Source organism: Chelonia mydas, chromosome 4 (assembly GCF_015237465.2).
Source record: "Chelonia mydas isolate rCheMyd1 chromosome 4, rCheMyd1.pri.v2, whole genome shotgun sequence".
NCBI lineage: Eukaryota > Metazoa > Chordata > Testudines > Cheloniidae > Chelonia > Chelonia mydas.
Window position 1 is genome coordinate 67601276 of NC_057852.1, and position 20404 is coordinate 67621679.

A 20404-nucleotide genomic window follows, 5' to 3' on the forward strand; every position below is an offset into this window, starting at 1 on the left:
TATTGATTCTCTTCTGCTGTTGTGTACAAAAGGTGCAATTGGAAAAGTTGTTCAGAAGCAAGGTGATCAATGAAGTTGGATTAAAGAGTTAGGGCTCCTAGTACGTCTCCTGTTCCTACTCTAAGTATCTTAACAGTCTTTCCCATTTTTCATTTGCTTCTTAGAGCTAACCATTTTTTTAAAAAAAGGACAAAATAGCAAAACTTACAAAGGCCAATCATAAAAAATTTAAAATAAAAATCTGCTCCCATGTTTGTTTCCTGTACAGGTTTTGCATAAGTCACACTGGTTACTGGTTTGCACTTCATCAAGTCCCTGTTTTAATTATTAAAAAATTAATTATACTGTTGTCTACTTGAGACTCAGGTAAAACGGGTGGTATGTGTATCTCTAGAGAGCAGAGGAAGCAGAAAATACTCTAACCAGGGAACAATCATTTCTGATTTGTTGTTCAATAAGCAGGTGGATAATTAATGGTATTATTCTTATTCTATTGAATGGGGCTGGTCAGTTTTGATGGAAAATTTTTGCTTTTCAATGGAAAACTTGGTTTTCAATTAAATGAAATTTTTCATGAAAAGCGTCTGCTTTCCTTGGAGACTTTTGACTTTTCGTCAAAAAACCCAGAACACCTGAAAACCAAAATTGTTGAGTTGAAATGCCACTCTGATACTTCATGGGAGTTGTAGGTCAGCTGCCCGGTGGCCCCATTCTCTTCAATGGCCAGGCTTCCCGGCCAGACCACATTGGTTTTCAGCTAAAAAAGCTTGGGTTTTGATTTATCATCAATAAATCAAAATGATCTATGGGTAACATTCCTGCCCCATTTTCTGACCAGCTCTAGTATTGAATATTTATTAAAGTATGCCGGCATACAGTACACACCACAGGCACATTAAAAGTGTTGTGGTTCTGATTTTTCACTGCCTTGCATCTTGTGTCGTCATTTATACCTGTGTAACATGAGTGTAAGAGGCTCTCAGATCAGAATGGTAGGGCACAATGGCCTTCTTGCTTGCAGTGATTTTACTCTGGCCCAACCCCATTGACTTCAGAACTTCTGATTGACACTAGTGTGACTGGAGAATCAGGTCCCATAGTGTTCTGCACTCCCTTGTCATAGGTGTGAATGACTGCACTAGATGCAAGGTAGAAAACCAATCAAGCCCAAAGTGCCTGATCCTGCTGCCATTGAAGTCCAGTGGCAAAACTCTCCTTGATTTTATTGGTGCAGGATCGTGCCCTTATATAATGGAAAAGAAAATGTTAATTCTCACCAGCTTGACTTGTTTTTTGATGCTTTGGCAAGAAAAAGCCTCTGTGATGTGTTGCTAATAACATAAAAGGGATAGAAAATTTTGAAAGAGATGAAAGAGACCACAAAATAGATGGATTTGCTGTAGCTTTTAATGTTTCTCAGAGGAATTAAAAAAATCAGATAGTGCTGGGAAGAGAGATTCAGTTCCTGATCCTGCTGTTGCCTGTACTTGGATGTGCATAGCCTAATGGAGGCAGACTGGCTATAATTGTAGGAAATGGTTATTAGTCATCCTTTTGTAAAGAATATGCCTTGTTATTTTTAACTAGCCCTTCTGCCTGTCTGCAGCTGGGGAGCATATATCGTGTAGATTTATATTGTATCAAATTGCGTGATTTGTCACATGCAGAGATCACTATGCAATTGTCTAGTTATAAATTTCATGATTTTTCATCCTGGAGTTCATTCACTGCTCTCTTAGGGTATGTATACACTGCAATGTAAACCCGGGGTTAGTGGGACCTGAGTCAGCTGACCTGTGTTAGGGAACCCCGGGCTTGAGGAGCTACACTGTATTTTAACCCTACGTTAAGTTTGTTCTAACCTGTGCTTGAACCTCGGGTGTCCACACTGCAAATCAAAGTAACCATATCCCATAGTCCCTAGTGCTGCCTCCTTGAAATATGGCCGCTTTAACCTTAGGACCATGGTGCACTGTGGGAAAACTTTGCTGCCCACCCTGCACATTGCCAGGAAGCAGCTTGCTTTGCAAAAGGCTTGGTAGGTTCACCCTCCATTGCAAACCCAGGAGGCTCTCTGACAGCGTGCTTGCAGATCAGAGATCAGAAGAAAATGAGTTAATGCTGACCTGAGCTGCTGCCATTAGCAAAGGGCGGGGGTGGCTTCTGTTTTCAGTAGAGTAGATTGCAGATGGTTGGGATAGAGAGGACTAAGGAAGTTGTCCCATGGAAATGTGGGATACTTGTGGTTGAGTCAGGTGAGGCTGTGTCTGCACTGCAAAGCGATAAGACTTGGATCCTGGGTCCTGGCTTCACTTGAGCTCGGACTCTCCAGCCCTGGCTTAGCACAATTGAAATGTAGATGCAAGGGGTTTAGGCTTGATCTGGGCTCAAACACAGCCTTACTTTGCAGTATAGACATCCCCATAGGTGTGACGGATACTGCAACTTCTGCTGTCCTTGCCTGGGTACTTGGGCTGTAATCCCATGCCTGACTCAGCCTCCTCTGAGTTTAGAACCCGCTGATTGCTCCTCTGAAGGCAAACCCCAATGGAAATTCTGTGAGGGAAACCTGAGGGAATTTACCAACCCCCTTACATTTTTTCCCATATAGCGAACAGGCTGGCTGTTAGCAGGTCACTATGATGTGTCTCCCTAATCAGATGCTAAAGCTGTTACAGACTGCTTGTTAAGCAAGATGAAATGCATATACATTAATGGCCTTTAGTGATTCACAATTGCAATGCTGTGTCCCAGCTTCCAGTTCCAAGGTCACTGTCCATCTGGCATTCTCTGTCTGGCAGTCCTTTATGTGAGAAGGAAAAACAAACAAACAAACCTCTAGAAACAGGCCCTTTTCCTTTTTTCTATTTGCTATTGAGGCAAAGGTTTTACCCAGCTCAGTAGGCTGATATCATTATTCTTGAGTCAACAGACTGTAATACAATTCTTTTCTTCCTCTTGCGCACCAAGCTTCATTAGGTTAGCTTTTACATCAAACTGACTTCCTCTCCTTAGATTTGGCTTACAGTAAATTATCATTTCTTTTCCTGTTTTATTTTTTACAGGGATGGGGGAGGGCATTTAATAAAGAGTTTCTATGTTCTAACACATATGTGAATAGGGACATATTGCATGCTGGTCTGGCCATCCAGGTCTGTGTTTTTGCCTGGTGTGAAGGATGAATAACTCTTTGAGGAAGGATTGCCTCTTTTTTCTTTCCACTTCAATTCTGGCTTGCTGTAGTGGTTGCTGTCTCAAGAACTATTAGAGCTATTATCGAAGCTGCACATTATCTAAAAGCTTTTAATCTTAGTTTTCAGAGAGGATAAAACATTTGTCTCTAACTTTAGAAGCGTGTGAGAATATTAGCTGCTATAACATGCTGCAACGGATCACAAACAACCTGATTTAGGAAGCAGGGTGTGACGGGTTCCCCCGCACCCCGGGTGCCACTTGGAACTGGGGTACCACTGAGCCTGCTTGACCCACCAGCCTGGGTTCCCTTTACACCATACTGCTATGCAGCCTGTCAAGCCCTTCCCCAGGCTTCAGACTGCACTTTACCAGCACACATAAAAGTAGGAACACATCCAGCACACAGATGCTGAGATCAGCTCTGCTAAGGAACTGCCCAGTTACTCTGGTGCACACCCCTTCTGGAGTGTAAACCCAAAATTATACTGTATTGCCCTGCACAGAGAACTGCACAGCATAAGCTCATGAAATTTGGCCGCTCCCTCAATGTGGAGAGAAATATACATAGTTTTCTGCCCCAAGTTATGATTTCTACACAGACAAAACAAAAACAAGTTTATTAACTACAAAAGATAGATTTTTAAATAATTTGTAAGGGATAGCAAACAGATCAAAGCAGATTACCTAGCAAATAAAACAAAACACACAACCTAAGTTTAAATATACTAAAGAAATTGGATATGTGTAGCAAATTCTCCCCCTAAATGTTGTTTTAGGCAGATTGCAGAGATTCTTGAAGACAAGTTGCACTTGCTTGCAGCTTAAAACTACAGGTATTCCTTTCACAGGCCAGACAACCCTCTAGCCTGGGTTCAGCCCTTTTCCCATAGTTCAGTATTTTTCTTCTCAGGTGTTTTCAGTAGTCTTCTTTCTTGGGCGGGAAGTCAGTGAAGAGCCAACCGCGGTGATGCCACTCCCCTGCCTTAAATAGTTTTTGCATATGGCAAGAATCCTTTGACTAGGCGTGGGAATCAAACTCGGAGAGACAGTGGAAAAACACTAGTATTATCATGGAGTCCAGTAGGTGACTTGGTCACATGCCTCTGTAGGGCTGTAGCAGCCATCATGAGACAGAGGCTGCTTGTATCTTTCTCAGAAACATGAGATTAGCATGTTCTAAGACCTGTTTTTCTCCCAAATGGCCCTTCCCAACCAGCCATCTAAACTGATAGAATTCTGTCTAGTGGCAATAACCACAGACAGTGAAGATAGGAAGAATGAACCCTTGAAGTGGTTACATGATACTGCTTGGTACTATGAAAAGTGTGCAAGAAACTAAGCTTATTAGTGACCTCCTCTTCTAAGAGACCATCACAAAGTACCCCAAAAGATATTGAATGTTACAAGAAGATAACTTACCCCTCAATCTTTCTTGATCACTGTGTGTACTGAAGCACATCAAATCATAAAACCTAATATTCTGATGTAATTTGTGTCCTTTGTTCGTCCTCATAGGTTTGTGTTTCATAAAAGTAGATTTTTTTTACCTGTTCAGCTTTTGCTCTGTGTCTGCTTGCTTTTCCGAAAACTCATCAAATAAAGATGGCTTTTCACTTTAAAAATCCTTTCAAAAACTTCCTGACTAATAACAGTAAATTCAAGCAAAAGCTAATAAGCATTAGGACTTGTCTATGTGGGGAAAGTGGAATAATTATTCTGGAATAAAGTCACTTTTATTCCAGAATAGAGTATCCACCCAGGGGAGCTATATAGTCAATATCCCTGGGTAAACAAGTCCTTAGTCATTGACAATTTCCAGAAACAGTTACTGTCTTAAAATGCATCATGGCTGCTGAAATGCAGAGTTTTGATAAGGAAGGAGAGAGGAAGATCGAGATTATTTTCAGTAAAACGCACTGAATTGCCATAGAGACAAATTGCCATCACTGCTAGTAAGGGACCATCCATGACTGCGTCTGAGGCATATTGTTGGGGCAGCGTCAGGAAGCCTCCCTTGCTGCCTCCTGTGCTGTACGGAGTAGGAAAGACCCTGAACCCAGCAAAGAAAGTGTAGCCAAAGTCAGCAGAAATCCCCCTGCACTAGAACTTGGAGGCTGGAGCTTTGTGTGCGATGGGGATGAGGGTGCAGGGATAAAGCTGAGGAGTAGCTGCTCTATTTGGCATGCACCCCTGGAAATGGGATGTAAACTGCAGGGCAAGCTGCTGTTAGATCCAATCAGCATTAGCTCCCCAAGGACAAGGAAGACCAGGAATGGGCTGCTGCAGTGGGGGGCAAAAATGCCATTGTGGTTCCTGAGAGAGCCATCAGGGAAATGGGGGAAGAAATCTGGAGAAAGGAACAGGATTTGCAGGGATGGCCCTGGATCCTCAGGCTTGGAGTCTATTTTCAGCAAGGATTCTCAGGTTCTGCAGGATTTGAGGGCTGTTTCACTTCCCTGAAGTGACAAATCCCTCTCCTCTAAGGCTTGCTCTAGTCCCTGCTCATGGACACATACTGGTGTTAGCTCTCATCAAGCTCGCGTGAGTATAAGTAACAGTGTAGCTGCTGTAGCACTAGCAGTGGAAGGCTCAGGCTAAAGCAGTCCTGAAGGCTGCCCTAACTTGCATCCCTGTTGCAGTGATGCCTATGGGCCTGTACAGGGGCACAGAATTACTGAGGCATGAGAATTGCTGGTAACCGGACCCCTGAGGCCCTGCCCCCTCCTCCGCCTCTTCCCCCAAAGGCCTGGCCCCGTCACTCACTCCTCTCTTCCCTTCGCTCACAGGGTTGTCCCATGAAGCATGCCTGCAGGTAGGAGGCAGCCCCGGCTGAGCAGGGGCTAGTGTGGGTTAATGACATGGCGCCTTCCCCTGCCCTGCAGTAACCAGGCTTTGGGTTTGGGTGCTATAAATTAGGGTTGCCAGGTCCCCCAAATCTGGGCACCTTGAAACCCTAAATGGCACCCAGACACAGAAGCCAAAAACCAGACTGACTGGGTAAAAACTGGATGGGTGGCAACCCTAGAATGCCCTGACTTTGCCCCCTCCTCCCTCACTATGTTCCTTCTCTCCTCTGGCTGCTCCGGGGGCTGCTGCGGAGGTGATGCAGAAATTCTGTGAGCTGGGTCTGTCCCTGCCCTTTTTGCCAGCCTAGCTGGTACAAAGAAACTGCAGGGCAATGTTAAATTGGGCCTGCACCACTTCCTGGTTATGTCTTCCCTTTGCATGGGTCCCTCATGCAAAGGAAGTATTTTGGTGTAAGTAGTGATTTTCTTTGTTTCCAGTAAATAACTTACAAAAATAGTAGAGAGAGTTCATTTAATTTCTTGCTGTTTTTGTCCATTGTCTTACTGACGCCTCTAACACAAGATTGCATCTGGACAGAATGGACTATTTCATCTTAGTGTTTGTCTCATGAACTTAGTGAGGGCGATTTATCCTCTTAGTCTTATCAGTCATTAATGCACAACAATAGGAGAATAGACCCCCAAGTTCTGAATGTCTACCACTGGTAAGAGCTGCAGTGCATTATAAAGAGGATTTGAGCTACAATGTAGTTTTAAATTTCCTATATATCTACCCCAGGAATAAGGAATGGAATTGTTAATCCAATTCTTTTGAACCACCATGATAGTGTCAGACATTTCTGTCGCTGAAATAAAATCACTGATATTTTAGAGTATGCTGAAGAGATAAAAGCTTGTCAGATGAACTTGATAATGAACCATCTTGCATACACCCACCTAAACCTGTCATATATAAAAACTTCCTTGTAATAAAAAGAAACATTGCAATGATAAAAGAAAAATTAAAGAAAAATCTTTGCGTCGTGTGCCAGCCAAAGTATAGGAATACAGCCAATCCCTTTGAAATTACACTTAACCACTGTGCAGACTGTGTGATTAATTTAAAAGTTTGCTGGCCTTAATAAACAGAGAGGACAAGCTGAGTAGCACCTGTTTTATTCCACAGCTAATATTCATGGTGATATGTTTGCTCACACAGTCACTGCACTACCAGCATCTAGCTCCAGAGAAGGCAGTCTTGTTTAGCAGTTAGAACAACGGAGTGGGAGACAGGAAAGCTGGGTTCTGTTCCCAGTTCTGCCACTGACTTGTGTGTGGACCAGGGCAAGTCACTTAACCTCTCTTTTCCTTACTATCCTCATCCTTAATATGGCACTAATAACACCTCCATCGTAAGGAAATGATGGATAAAAGGCATAATATGAGTGCAAAGTATTGCCATAAATTTTTTTTCTAAAGCACTTGGGAAGAATTTGAATATGATAAATCCAATACAAAAACAAATATTAATCTAGTCTCTTGGCCAAACCCATCAGAGAGAGATTTATTGCTTTTAAAATTTTAATTTAATTTTTACTCATTATTTATCTGCTTTGAATTAAAATGAACAATTCTAGCCATCTATTTACTATATTTCTCAATTCTTAAGAAACCAGAACTTTGTGGCTATTGAATTATACTCCTTCCTATTTAGATGAACTTTTTCAGTAAATGAATGCAGCTACAAATTATTTCAAATTATTTATTATAACAGGAAAGCATGGTTATCTATTGATTCATTTACATAGCACCAGAAGTGTTCACAAGGCAATATGGCCCTGTCTTCGCTGCTAAAAAAACCCCAAAAAACAAACAAACAAACAAACAAACAAGGGCACATCTTGTATCTCATGGAAAATAATATCCATGATCTCTCCAAGGTAAAAACACAGTGAAGACCAGGTACTTCAGTTTTACCATGAGGTAAACTGCAAAGTAAACAGCCCTTTACCCTCTTCAAGGTGAGTCTACCTCATGGTAAAACTGAAGGGCCTGGTCTGCATGGTGTGTTCAGGTTAGATCATGTATGTTAGTTACCCTGAGGTAAAAGGTACACCTTTTTTAGCAGTGAAGGCAAGGCTTATGTGGACACGTAATAGACATATAGCTTGATCCTTTCATCCATTAAAGTAAGTGATCCCTGTCCTCAGTATCTGACAGTCTAATTCAGATGCGTACATCAGATAACACTTGAAGTGTAAGTACCAGAGGGCACATCATCAGGGAGAGATCAGCCTTGGAATGTTCATGAAAGAATAGGTCTTAAGGAGGTTATTCTAGAACAGAGAGAGAGGATACTTGGCCCACATCATGTGGGAGGCTGTTCCAACCATAGTAAGGGCTTGTCTGTATATGGAGTTATTCTGGAATAGGTTTGAAAGTGGATTAAGTTAACAGGAATGAGGCAGTGTTGGAAATAATTTCTCTAATATGTATATTAGGGTTTACCATGACTCAGCTGCCACACAGGCATTCTTTTATTAGTTCCAAGGCCACTTGGTGGTTACATTCAATATATGAATACAAGTGTATACACCTGTATCTCCTATACCCTAGCAACAATACAATTATAAGCATTGAGCAAATATTCACAACCAGATCGGGCCTGGGGGACACCTTCCCATCATGGTGGGATGCCAAAGGGGTAAGGAAAAGCTCTGATGAACCCCTAGAAAACCTATCTTTTTATACACTGTAACAAACAAATTATGCCATTACTGGTAATTGGACTTTAAAGTCAGCTGAAGCAGTTTAGGACTATACTCTACTTTCTTCAAGGTTTTCTGCTTATCTTATTTGACAATATTTTCCCCTAGCTGCTGGACTAGGCATTTCTAACCAATTTTCTGCACCTGGTGTCCAATTGACCACATTTTCTTTATTTCTGTTGCTTAGCCCAAACCTTAAAATAAGATAACACTGATATTCTGAGGGTCACTACAAGTTTGACACAAACCATTCTTCTTTCTCATAAATTCATTCTTTTTGGTCACATGCTTTTGGCCTATCGCTTATGTCAAAATCCAAACTCAATTTACTCAGGTCTAATGCGGTCCTATATTCCTACAGGCACTCTTATTCTGGAAGAAAAGTGTCCACAAACAAAGTTATTCAGGAATAGCTATTGTGTTTTAAAGTACACCCTACCTTAATCTTAAATAACATTTCAGGTGTAGACAAGCCCTTAGCAGTGGGTGACAGGTTATTAGAGAAGAGCTATAAGCCAGAAAAGCACAGAGTCCTGAAGACCCTTTATGGTGGAGATGAATATGAAGCACAATGCACCTCTGCATTTCCTGGTTTTGTTCAGTGGTGAAGGAGGTGGAAATACACTGAAAAAAGTAATTTTGTGAACTTCATTTCCAAACCAAAGAGGTTTGATTAATGTTTCAGACACCACTTTGCAGGCATAATTAGGCCCTCTGAACTTTTTGGGTGTTCATTCACCCAATAGTACTCAGGTGGGTTCTTACCTTATAAATGCCAAGATGAGCTGTACAAGTTCAGCTGTTCTTTAGGTTTATCTCATAGTTTAATATGCTACACAAAGTTATAGTTTCACTTTTATATTAAATTAGGATTATTTTAATATTTACTTTTCAAATTCAGATAAACTTGTTTGGGAGTTGGGACCTGTCTTGAGTTCAATGAGATAAAAAGAATGGATCTGTTACTTCGCTTCAAAGCAGCCATCTGCCAAGAGCTTCATGAATTTTTGTTTCCGTTGTCTTCTGCTCTGGGTATTTTCTGGTGGTTAATTACAAGGGTATGAAGAATGGGATTTTCCCAAAATCATTGCATGTTGGCCTAACTTGGCTCTCACTTAAGTAAATGGTAACACTCCTGTTAATTTCAGTGGGAGCAGAGTTAGGCTAGAATTGCTTTTTTGAAAATCCCACCCTAAAATTATCTGTGGCTGCTAATATATAATGATTTAGAAAATAACATTGCATTGCAGAATTTAAGTGAAACATACTAGCATTGACTTCACACAACTCACAGAGAGAGATGAGTCAGGTTGCAGTCATTTAGTTTACAGGGTAACAGAAAGCTATATTTCCTGTCTTTTTCTCCTTCTCTAAATCTTTCTTTCAATCTCATTTTTTTTTCATATGGACCAGAGAAATCCATTACATAACCCCTTGAGCTTTCATTTATTTGATCCCCAGAGAATTTCTGTTTCTCTGAACTACGAACAAAATCATAGAGCATGAAAGTTCTCAAATTCAGTTAGATTAATGAATTTCCTTTGGCAAGAGCTCCAAGATTTGCAGCATTGTGTAGCTGCAGGAATAGTTTACAGGTTGTGATATTTAAAAATGACAGGCAAATGGAAGTAATCAGAAACACTAACCCTATTACCTAAGAAATGTTGCTAGCTTTTCAATGGGGAATATGAGAGAGCAGAACAAGGAGTCTGTCCTTTCTAAGGTTATTTCCAACTCATTTGCAAAGCTGTTTATAAACCACTTTAATCTTTCAGCAGTTACTCTTTCTTCATATGATTTTTCCCCCATTCCATGACATGAGTTATTATACATTTCTTCCATGCTAGCTCTTAACATTACAACAAATGTAACTGAATGACATCCTCTGGACTCATAATATATTTGATTAATAGATGCCAAATGTAGCTGTCCATCTATGAGTTCAAACACTTTAAAGCTCCAGAAACTTCCCAAACCAATATTTTAAAAGCATTATTGCCTTTAAACAGGCATTCAAAGAATTATCTGGTTGTGGTTTTTTTTTTTTTAAAAAAAAATAACTTGCATCTGCGATATAGCCTTATTTGAAAATATAAGTGGTTATTCTATAAATTATCTTTAGTTGGAGTTGTGTTTCTAGAAAGTAATTGAACAAGACCTTAGGTGACAGTGCCTTTAGAAGTGGCTAGTGACATGTAGCAGTGCTTGTCACTTTGTCACCAGAAAAGCTTAACATTTTAAAACACTTCTTCCTTAATCAGTTATCAGGCTTTAATGTACTCTGAGGTCAGTTCAGGATTGATGTAAAAGCCCTCTAACAGCCAGAGCAACTGAAGGAGTTTGTGCTTTACCAAAGATATTAAATTATTTTAGAAAAGTTGAGTACTGGATTGCCAATAGAAATTGCTACCTTTTCATTTCGTTTTTACTATAAAAAAAAAAGGGGGGCTTCGTTGGAAGCAGAAATTGAGACAAGCTGCTTCTATTTTGTGATGACCTTACTAGATTATTATGATGTTAATAAGAAGATCTTTTAATAAATAATAATAATAATAATAGCATTTATGTAGGACTTTTCATTTGTAGGTAAAACTAAGATACAGAAATGTAAGGCCACATTTTCAGAAATTGACTCTAATTTTGAGTGCTTCTAATTTTAAGTGCCCAACTTCAGATATCTAGGGGGTCTAATGTTAGACATCCAATTACTGAGCGCTCAAATTTAGATGCTGTTTTTGAAAATTGATTGAAATGACTCACTTGCATTTCTCTGATCCTGAGCCATGGGAATCAATGGAGTCAATTTCATGTTTGTTTTTAGTCTGTTTCACTTTTAGGTTTTTGGATTGCAAACACTGGAATTCTTCTTTGAAAACTTGTCTACACGTTTTTAAAAAATCAACAAAATGGAAATACTTATACTAGTCTTAGGTTTTGGGGAAGTTAATTTTTACAAAAATCAACATTTTTACATCAAATTTGAATTGACTGTGTCTTTTCACAAGAAGGTGATGTTCTATGAAGGATTATAACGGTAGTAGCCGTATTCAGAAAGGAAGTAGCAGATACCTCTACTGGCTCTTAAAGAATTTCTGTACAGACAGACGTGGTGCCTTAAAAACTGACAAGTCACTACCTTTTCCTGCCTGAAATTATAGAGAAAATAATTCTGTTTCCAGCAGGTAAATTGCATGTGCGTGCTTAATGTGAATGAGCTCTGCAGTTGAAATGCCAAAAGTGTAATATTGAGTAAACAGCAAGGGTATGAACGTTTGTTTATTATCATGTCACATAGAAAAACACTTTGGTAAATGAAGTCTTAGTGTGTGCACACTGTGCTCAGGTGGCATGTGATCAGGATTCATCAGTGAATCTGGTCCGCTGGATGGATCCTTGTGACAGCAGAGGTAACTCAGCCAGTCATCACTCCCTCCCTCCAGTTCATTAGCATACTTCAATCCCATTGCTTGAAATGATTCAGCAAGTGAAACTGCAGGTGCTTTGAAGGAGTTCAGGACAGGAATAACGGGCTGCTTCAGATCAGTTGCTATATAGGTGGAGTAGGAAAGAGAATAGAGATTTGCACTGTGGCCCCCTCCACAATATGCCTGGTTCAGGCAAGATCATTTACCTTTGCCTAGTCAAAACTGTTTTAGTTCATTTAAACCATGCCCACTTAGTGTTACAGGCAGAGATTCCTCGAGGCAGGCAGCAGGTTTAGGGTTAAAGGTTAGGGTTGTTGGAGGGAGTGAGTGAGTGATGATTGGCTGCATTACCTCTGATATCACTGTGCTACTGCTCATGCTCCTCTGCTTGAAGCACCAAATGGGCACTGTCAAAAGGAATTTGTTATTGATAGAAAACTGATAAAACAATGAAGAGAAGAAGAGGAATTGGCTTTAGAGGGCTTAACAAGAATGTTTGGATTTAGTGGTAGTAACCTGTAAAATTCTACAGGTTCAGGGATAAAGTTTTTCTAAACCTTTGATCATTTTTGTTGCTGTCCTCTGGATTCTCTCCAGTTTGTTCACATCTTTCCTAAAGTGTGATGCTCAACTCTGGACACAATACTCCAGCTGGAGCCTCACCAGGGCCAAACAGAGTGGGACAGTTACCTCCCTTGTCTTACATATGACATACCGGTTAATATAAATCAGATCAGGTATTCAATATTAGATATTCAAAGCATATTCCATTGCTTGAAATGATTCAGCAAGTGAAACTGCAGATCAGGACTGAGGTGCTTTGAAGGAGTTCAGGACAGGAATAACGGGCTGCTTCAGATCAGTTGCTATGTAGGTGGAGTAGGAAATTGGATTGGAATTGGAGTTTTTATTTAATTAAGGAAAAACCACACATTCTACCCATCAAGATACTGCACTGCTTTTTTGGCCTCTGTCTTCATGAACAAGGTCAGCTCCCAGACTACTGCACTGGGCAGCACAGCATGGGGAGGAGGTGACCAGCCCTCTGTGGAGAAAGAAGTGGTTTGGGACTATTTAGAAAAGCTGGACGAGCACAAGTCCATGGGGCCGGATGCGCTGCATCCGAGAGTGCTAAAGGAGTTGGCGGATGTGATTGCAGAGCCATTGGCCGATGTGATTGCAGAGCCATTGGCCATTATCTTTGAAAACTCATGGCGATCGGGGGAAGTCCCGGATGACTGGAAAAAGGCTAATGTAGTGCCCATCTTTAAAAATGGGAAGGAGGAGGATCTGGGGATCTACAGGCCAGTCAGCCTCACTTCAGTCCCTGGAAAAATCATGGAGCAGGTCCTCAAGGAATCAATTCTGAAGCACTTAGAGGAGAGGAAAGTGATCAGGAACAGTCAGCATGGATTCACCAAGGGCAAGTCATGCCTGACTAATCTAATTGCCTTCTATGATGAGATAACTGGCTCTGTGGATGAAGGGAAAGCAGTGGACATGTTGTTCCTTGACTTTAGCAAAGCTTTTGACACGGTCTCCAACAGCATTCTTGCCAGCAAGTTAAAGAAGTATGGGCTGGATGAATGGACTGTAAGGTGGATAGAAAGCTGGCTAGATTGTCGGGCTCAACGGTTAGTGATCAATTGCTCCATGTCTAGTTGGCAGCTGGTATCAAGCGGAGTGCCCCAAGGGTCAGTCCTGGGGCCGGTTTTGTTCAATATCTTCATAAATGATCTGGAGGATGGTGTGGATTGCACCCTTAGCAAGTTTGCAGATGACACTAAACTGGGAGGAGAGGTAGATACGCTGGAGGGTAGGGATAGGATACAGAGGACCCTAGACAAATTAGAGGATTGGGCCAAAAGAAATCTGATGAGGTTCAACAAGGACAAGTGCAGAGTCCTGCACTTAGGACGGAAGAATCCCATGCACCGCTACAGACTAGGGACTGAATGGCTCGGCAGCAGTTCTGCAGAAAAGGACCTAGGGGTTACAGTGGACGAGAAGCTGGATATGAGTCAACAGTGTGCCCTTGTTGCCAAGAAGGCCAATGGCATTTTGGGATGTATATGTAGGGGCATTGCCAGCAGATCGAGGGATGTGATCGTTCCCCTCTATTTGACATTGGTGAGGCCTCATGTGGAGTACTGTGTCCAGTTTTGGGCCCCACACTACAAGAAGGATGTGGAAAAATTGGAAAGAGTCCAGCGGAGGGCAAGAAAAATGATTAGGGGACTGGAACACATGAGTTATGAGGAGAGGCTGAGGGAACTGGGATTGTTTAGTCTGCGGAAGAGAAGAGTGAGGGGGGATTTGATAGCTGCTTTCAACTACCTAAAAGGGGGTTCCAAAGAGGATGGCTCTAGACTGTTCTCAGTGGTAGCAGATGACAGAACAAGGAGTAATGGTCTCAAGTTGCAGTGGGGGGAGGTTTAGGTAGGATATTAGGAAAAACTATTTCACCAGGAGGGTGGTGAAACACTGGAATGGGTTACCTAGGGAGGTGGTGGAATCTCCTTCCTTAGAAGTTTTTAAGGTCAGGCTTGACAAAGGCCTGGCTGGGATGATTTAGTTGGGGATTGGTCCTACTTTGAGCAGGGGGTTGGACTAGATGACCTCCTGAGGTCCCTTCCAACCCTGATATTCTATGATATCATTGAAAGACTCCTTGATCAGATGAGAGCAGTTATAATGGAATGAAAAATTAAATCATCATATCTAGAGATGAACACAGATAAAAAAGAAAATTAAGCCTCCAATCCTACAAACACTTAGGAATATGCATACTGTTAGCACGAGAGTCCACTTGATTTCAGTTAGAATACTCACGTGCTTAAAGTTAAACACATGCCTGAATGTTTGCAGGATCAGGGCCCAAGATAAGGCCCAAGGGCCTTAAAAATAATAAATGCATATAAATTCTTCATGCCTCTAGGGACCATAGACTCTCTCCTGCACATTCCTCTTGTATCTAGAGCTGCAATGATATTGACCAATAAACATAATTTGGGAAGATTGGAGTTTTTATTTAATTAAGGAAAACCCACACATTCTACCCGTCAAGATACTGCACTAAGTGAATGTCTCAGACAGTTGTTAAACAGGACTTTCAGACCTCCAGGAGCAGTTGCTATTCATTGGGAGTGTTATAAAAAATATCATTCCAGTTTAAATATTTGCAAGTAGGGGGTGTTTTAACCTAGCCCTGAAATGACATTAACAATTAAAAGATTAATTTAGCAACACTTTTCCTTTCTTGAAAAGTGAATTTATTCTTTATAAACCGTAAATGTATGGGCTACATTTGGATTATACCAGTTACACAATGTAAATGCAGAGTCACACCATTAATATTAATGGTGCATTTACACCGATATACTGGGTCAGAATTTGGTGTCTTTTCTCGACTCTTAGACAAACTCCTGAATAAAGATTACTATTTATTTAATTAGCTGGATTGTTTTGAAAATCTAAATTCACTATCCTGAAGGACATTTTCAATCTCTCTCCCTTAGGTCTTCAGGGACTGAGGGTGGGGACACAGAGCTACAATAATAGTTTTCAGAGTAGCAGCTGTGTTAGTCTGTATTCGCAAAAAGAAAAGGAGTACTTGTGGAGCACTTGTGAAAAGGAGTACAATTTATTTGAGCATAAGCTTTCGTGAGCTACAGCTTGGATACATCGGATGCATCCAATGAAGTAAGCTGTAGCTCACGAAAGCTTATGCTCAAATAAATTTGTTAGTCTGTAAGGTGCCACAAGTCCTCCTTTTCTTTATAATAATAGTGTTAGAAACAAGTATAATGTGCTATGTGACCTGATCCACACTTTGTCCATGAGGCATGGGCTTTGGTGAATATTCTTTGCATCTGTCTAAGGGATGTTTCTTTTTTGTGTTGCAGGAGAGCCTGAATTTAAATATATTGGGAATATGCACGGGAATGAAGCCGTTGGAAGGGAGCTGCTCATTTTCTTAGCTCAGTACCTATGTAATGAATACCAGAAGGGAAATGAGACAATTATCAACTTGATCCACAGCACACGCATCCACATCATGCCATCCTTTAATCCAGACGGGTTTGAGAAGGCAGCATCCCAGGTTTGTAAGCCAAGGTATACAAGGATTGTAATCACGATCTGTATCTACCTTAGACTCAGTGAAAACCACCACTAATAGAACAAGCTCAGAAATATATGAATTTTCACTGCAATGACTGTTGACGTGTCCACCTTACACACTATTTTTAATAGTACAATACATTGTAATTGTCCTCTTTAATAAGCTATATGATAGAGCTAGGCAAATACTGCAAAAAATTGTCTCCAAATATTCATTTTAGTTAAACTAATTCACTGTATTCATGATCTTTCTGTTGTCACATTTCATAAATGTTCTACATATAAGTTTACTGACCAGAATGTTTTCCCCCCAAACAGCAAATTTTAATGGAATATTGCAAAATATTGGTGGAAGGGTAAGTTTAAGTAATAATTAAGAGTATTCTCACTGGAAACCTGATTCTAAGAATTACATCCATCCAGTCAGGGAACAGAAACATACCGTGTGACCTATATGTCTCATAAAACTGCTTTAATTTCAAATATCAGAGACTCTGAACAAGCTTCTTCTAAAAACCAGCTACTGACCAAGACGTATTCAGCAAATTTAGGATAATTTAGGATAATGAATACAGTCAAGAAAATTGTGATCTGTTCATGCAGACCTAAAATTGTATTAATGGATTACTCATGGATGTTTCATCCACCAGTTCTACACTTACGCACACTCGTAATTTTACTCCAATGAATATACCCTTTGAAATGAATGGGACTACTGACGTGCTTAAAGTTAAATATCTGCAGATGTGTTTGCAAGATGGGGGTTTTAGTGTATGGTCACTGCTGAGAACTATAAATGCACCTTTAATAAAGATGTGATCGTTTTTATGATTTATAATATAAAATAATATCAAATAGCTATAGTTTAGTTCGCTAACACCATATATTTTCATTAGACTTTGAGTACATTAAATTGTAAAGATTACTGCTAAAGTAATTTTGAAACTTCCCACATGAAAGCTGTATATATTATTAAATAAGCAAGATTCTGTTTCTTAAAAATATTGTTAAACTCATGGAAATGAAACACTTGTGTTTGAATCGGTTACCATCACTGTTTCCCCAAAATGTTCAGTATTAGTGCTCCCTCTAGTGGCAAGTAAAGGGGAAGGTATATTTCCCATAAATTACCAGCTGGTTAGTATGTCCTACTCATGTTAAATCACTTTTTATAAAACTCTGGTTTAAAATGGGAAAGAACCTCTTTCCTGCCTTCAGAAAGAAACTCCCAAAAATGCTTTACATGTATTGTTTTAGTGTTACTTGAATTTTATTTGTATAGTGCTACTGTACACAGAGCTTTATGGCAGGTTTGATACACCCCACAAATTAAACCGAAATGATATCTTTGCCATGAATTTTCCATTAGCTAAAGTCATAATGAGCGAGAATACAAGTAATCATCAGAAAGTAGTTACGTACACGCTGTCACTGGTCAGCTTCAGGGAACAGATATGTTTTTTTAATGGAAATTGAAAGCATCATAGCCAAATCTGGAAGTTCCTGCTAATGCAAAACTCACATTGTTCCGATTCCTGAGAAATTCTGAACAGCTGCAACTCTTCTCTGGATGAGGAACATTGACTTTCATAGGAGTTTGTCTGCATAAGAACTTTAGTATTTGATCTTTTAGAAATAATGTGACCTGAAGCAGGGTAATAGAAATTTGAACTTTTTGCCATGTAAGGCTGCCCTTCCTAAGAGAATTTGCCTTTAACCTCAGCATTAAGCTACTAACACTCACTGATCTGCAATAATCCAACTCTAGGGCCAAATCCTGAAGTCCTCACACAGTGCAAACTCACATAAAACACTGCTGCTTCAGTGGGAGTTTTGCCTTAGTAAGTGATGACTGAAGGCTTTGGTCCAGGGCGCAAATTTATTTTAGGTTTGTGCTGATTCTTTCTGCATAACATCTCGAAATTACAGCCTTCCCTGTCCATCAAACAGATAAAACTCTCATTCAAGCTGTCATCATCTTGTGTCTCAGTGACTGCAACATCCTGCTCCCTGACCTTGGTAAATGGAATCTTGCCGTGCTCATATCCATTCAGAATGCTGCTCCTTGGGATCATTTTCCTAGCCCATGTCACCTCTCTTTTTGAATCTCTCCACTGGCCTCTCCCTTCCCTGTCACATCAAATATAAGTTGCTAGTATTCACTTTCCAAGCACTTCATAGTCAATCCCACTCTATCTATCATCTCTCTTTCACTATCGACCTGTTGCAGCTTTCTGATTTGCCAATGATGCTGACCTCCACCATCACAAGCACCTTCATGCCTTCTTCCATGCTGCCCCTCATGTCTGGAAGGTGGTCCCCTTAAACATCTGCAAAACTGCCTCATTCTTTGCCTTGAACTCCTTCATCAAAACTCTCCTTTGCTATGATGTCTACAAAAACCATGACAATGGTTAGGCTGCTGTTGTGCAAAGACCACTGCCTGTCACCTATATTGTCTCGTTTACTTGTACTCCCCTGTCTTTATCCATCTATTGTCTCTTTCTAATAATTAGATTGTAATCCCTTTGGGGCAGGATCTTTTTGTTCTGTGTTTGTACAGTGCCTAGTTCATTGTGGTCCTGTTCTAGGACTGGGGCCCCTGTGTGCTACAGTAATACACATAAATATTAATACATATGTGTTTGTCTGTACAGATGGCCTGAATTACTTTTGTTTTCCCTGTCTTCTCCCTCTTCCCTTTCAGCCTGGTGAACTCAAAGACTGGTTTGTTGGTCGAAGTAATGCTCAAGGAATAGACCTGAACCGTAATTTCCCTGATCTGGATAGAATAGTTTACGTTAATGAGAGAGAAGGTGGCCCAAACAATCACCTACTGAAAAACATGAGGAAAGCTGTGGACCAGAATCCTAAGGTAAATAATGTCCTGTACTTTCACCAAATCATTGGAGTGTGTTTCATCCTTTTCCATAGAGAGCTCTCTTGCTGGCTCTTACATCAAGAAGCCTATGTTTTTAAATAAATAAGACAATGATCCGGACTTGGATTATTTTGTTATTTAAACTAATCTGTTTTCTGGTCTTAAATCTGTCAGCTCCTAGTGCACCATTAATTTCCTTCTATTGAATGTTTCATAAACTGGATTCCTCCTTTTGTGTAGCAAGTCTTCTTTGGTCCATTCTGTTAGTTCACAGTCACTCTCCTTAGCTCCAACCTTCATTTTTTAAGACCAGAGATCATGGAATCATCCTTGACTTCTTTGTCTCCTACATTTCCCTTGTCGATAAGACATCCTGGTATTGCCATCTGTGGAACACTGCCAGAATTCACTTATACATTGATCTTACCTGCTGGAAACTCAGTTCTTGTTTATGTACCCATATTCTTAAATAACATGTCTGGAGGGGTTCTGCCTACTTCTGATCTTCACATGCAGAATGCTTCAAGAACCACTACTGGTGCACTGGCATACACTTTTAAGGGGCTATGGCCCTAAAAGCCAGCTTTTGATTACAGATTTTGACAACCTGTTGATGAAAAGTGACTACCAGCTCAGCACAGGTTTAATTTTACTATCTATCCATTGTAGTTAACATACAGCGTAGAATGTACAGTGGACATCCTTGAAATCAACATTTATTTTTTCATAGTTTTCAAAATTACCACAATATTTGCAATATTTCCTGTGCTATGTGTAGCAGGGTAAAGTCAAACACTGAGATGCAATAAATATAGGGTCTGATTCTGATCTAATTTATACCTTTTCCTTTGATGTGAATCCACCAAAGTCAATGGAGCTACTCCAGATTGACATCTGTGCAAGGGCCTAATGTCAATCAGCTGCCTTGACGCCAATGGAAAGATTCCCATTGACTTAGAAGGATTGGGCCATCAGTGTGATCAGAAGCAAGCCTGTAATCTGTATTTAAAAGGCATTAGACTGCTGGATATGTTACTACATGAACTATCAAAGTTAATTGCTGAAAATATCTGTTTTCTTATAGCTTGCTCCTGAAACTAAAAGTATCATCCACTGGATTATGGATATTCCCTTTGTCCTCTCAGCCAACCTTCATGGAGGAGACCTTGTTGCAAACTATCCATATGATGAAACTCGCAGTGGTGTGTATTATACATTAGCCTCATA

General features: G+C 40.3%; 1 protein-coding gene across 1 annotated transcript in view; it reads left to right on the plus strand.

Annotated features, from left to right (window-relative positions):
* The window catches only part of CPE (carboxypeptidase E), a 90781-nt gene that overhangs the window by 51522 nt on the left and 18855 nt on the right, over positions 1-20404 (plus strand). The window contains exons 2-4 of the mRNA XM_037897496.2: positions 16080-16276; positions 19004-19171; positions 20262-20379. Of these exons, the coding sequence (XP_037753424.1) occupies positions 16080-16276; positions 19004-19171; positions 20262-20379 (483 nt within the window). The remainder of the gene's footprint in view (positions 1-16079; positions 16277-19003; positions 19172-20261; positions 20380-20404) is intronic.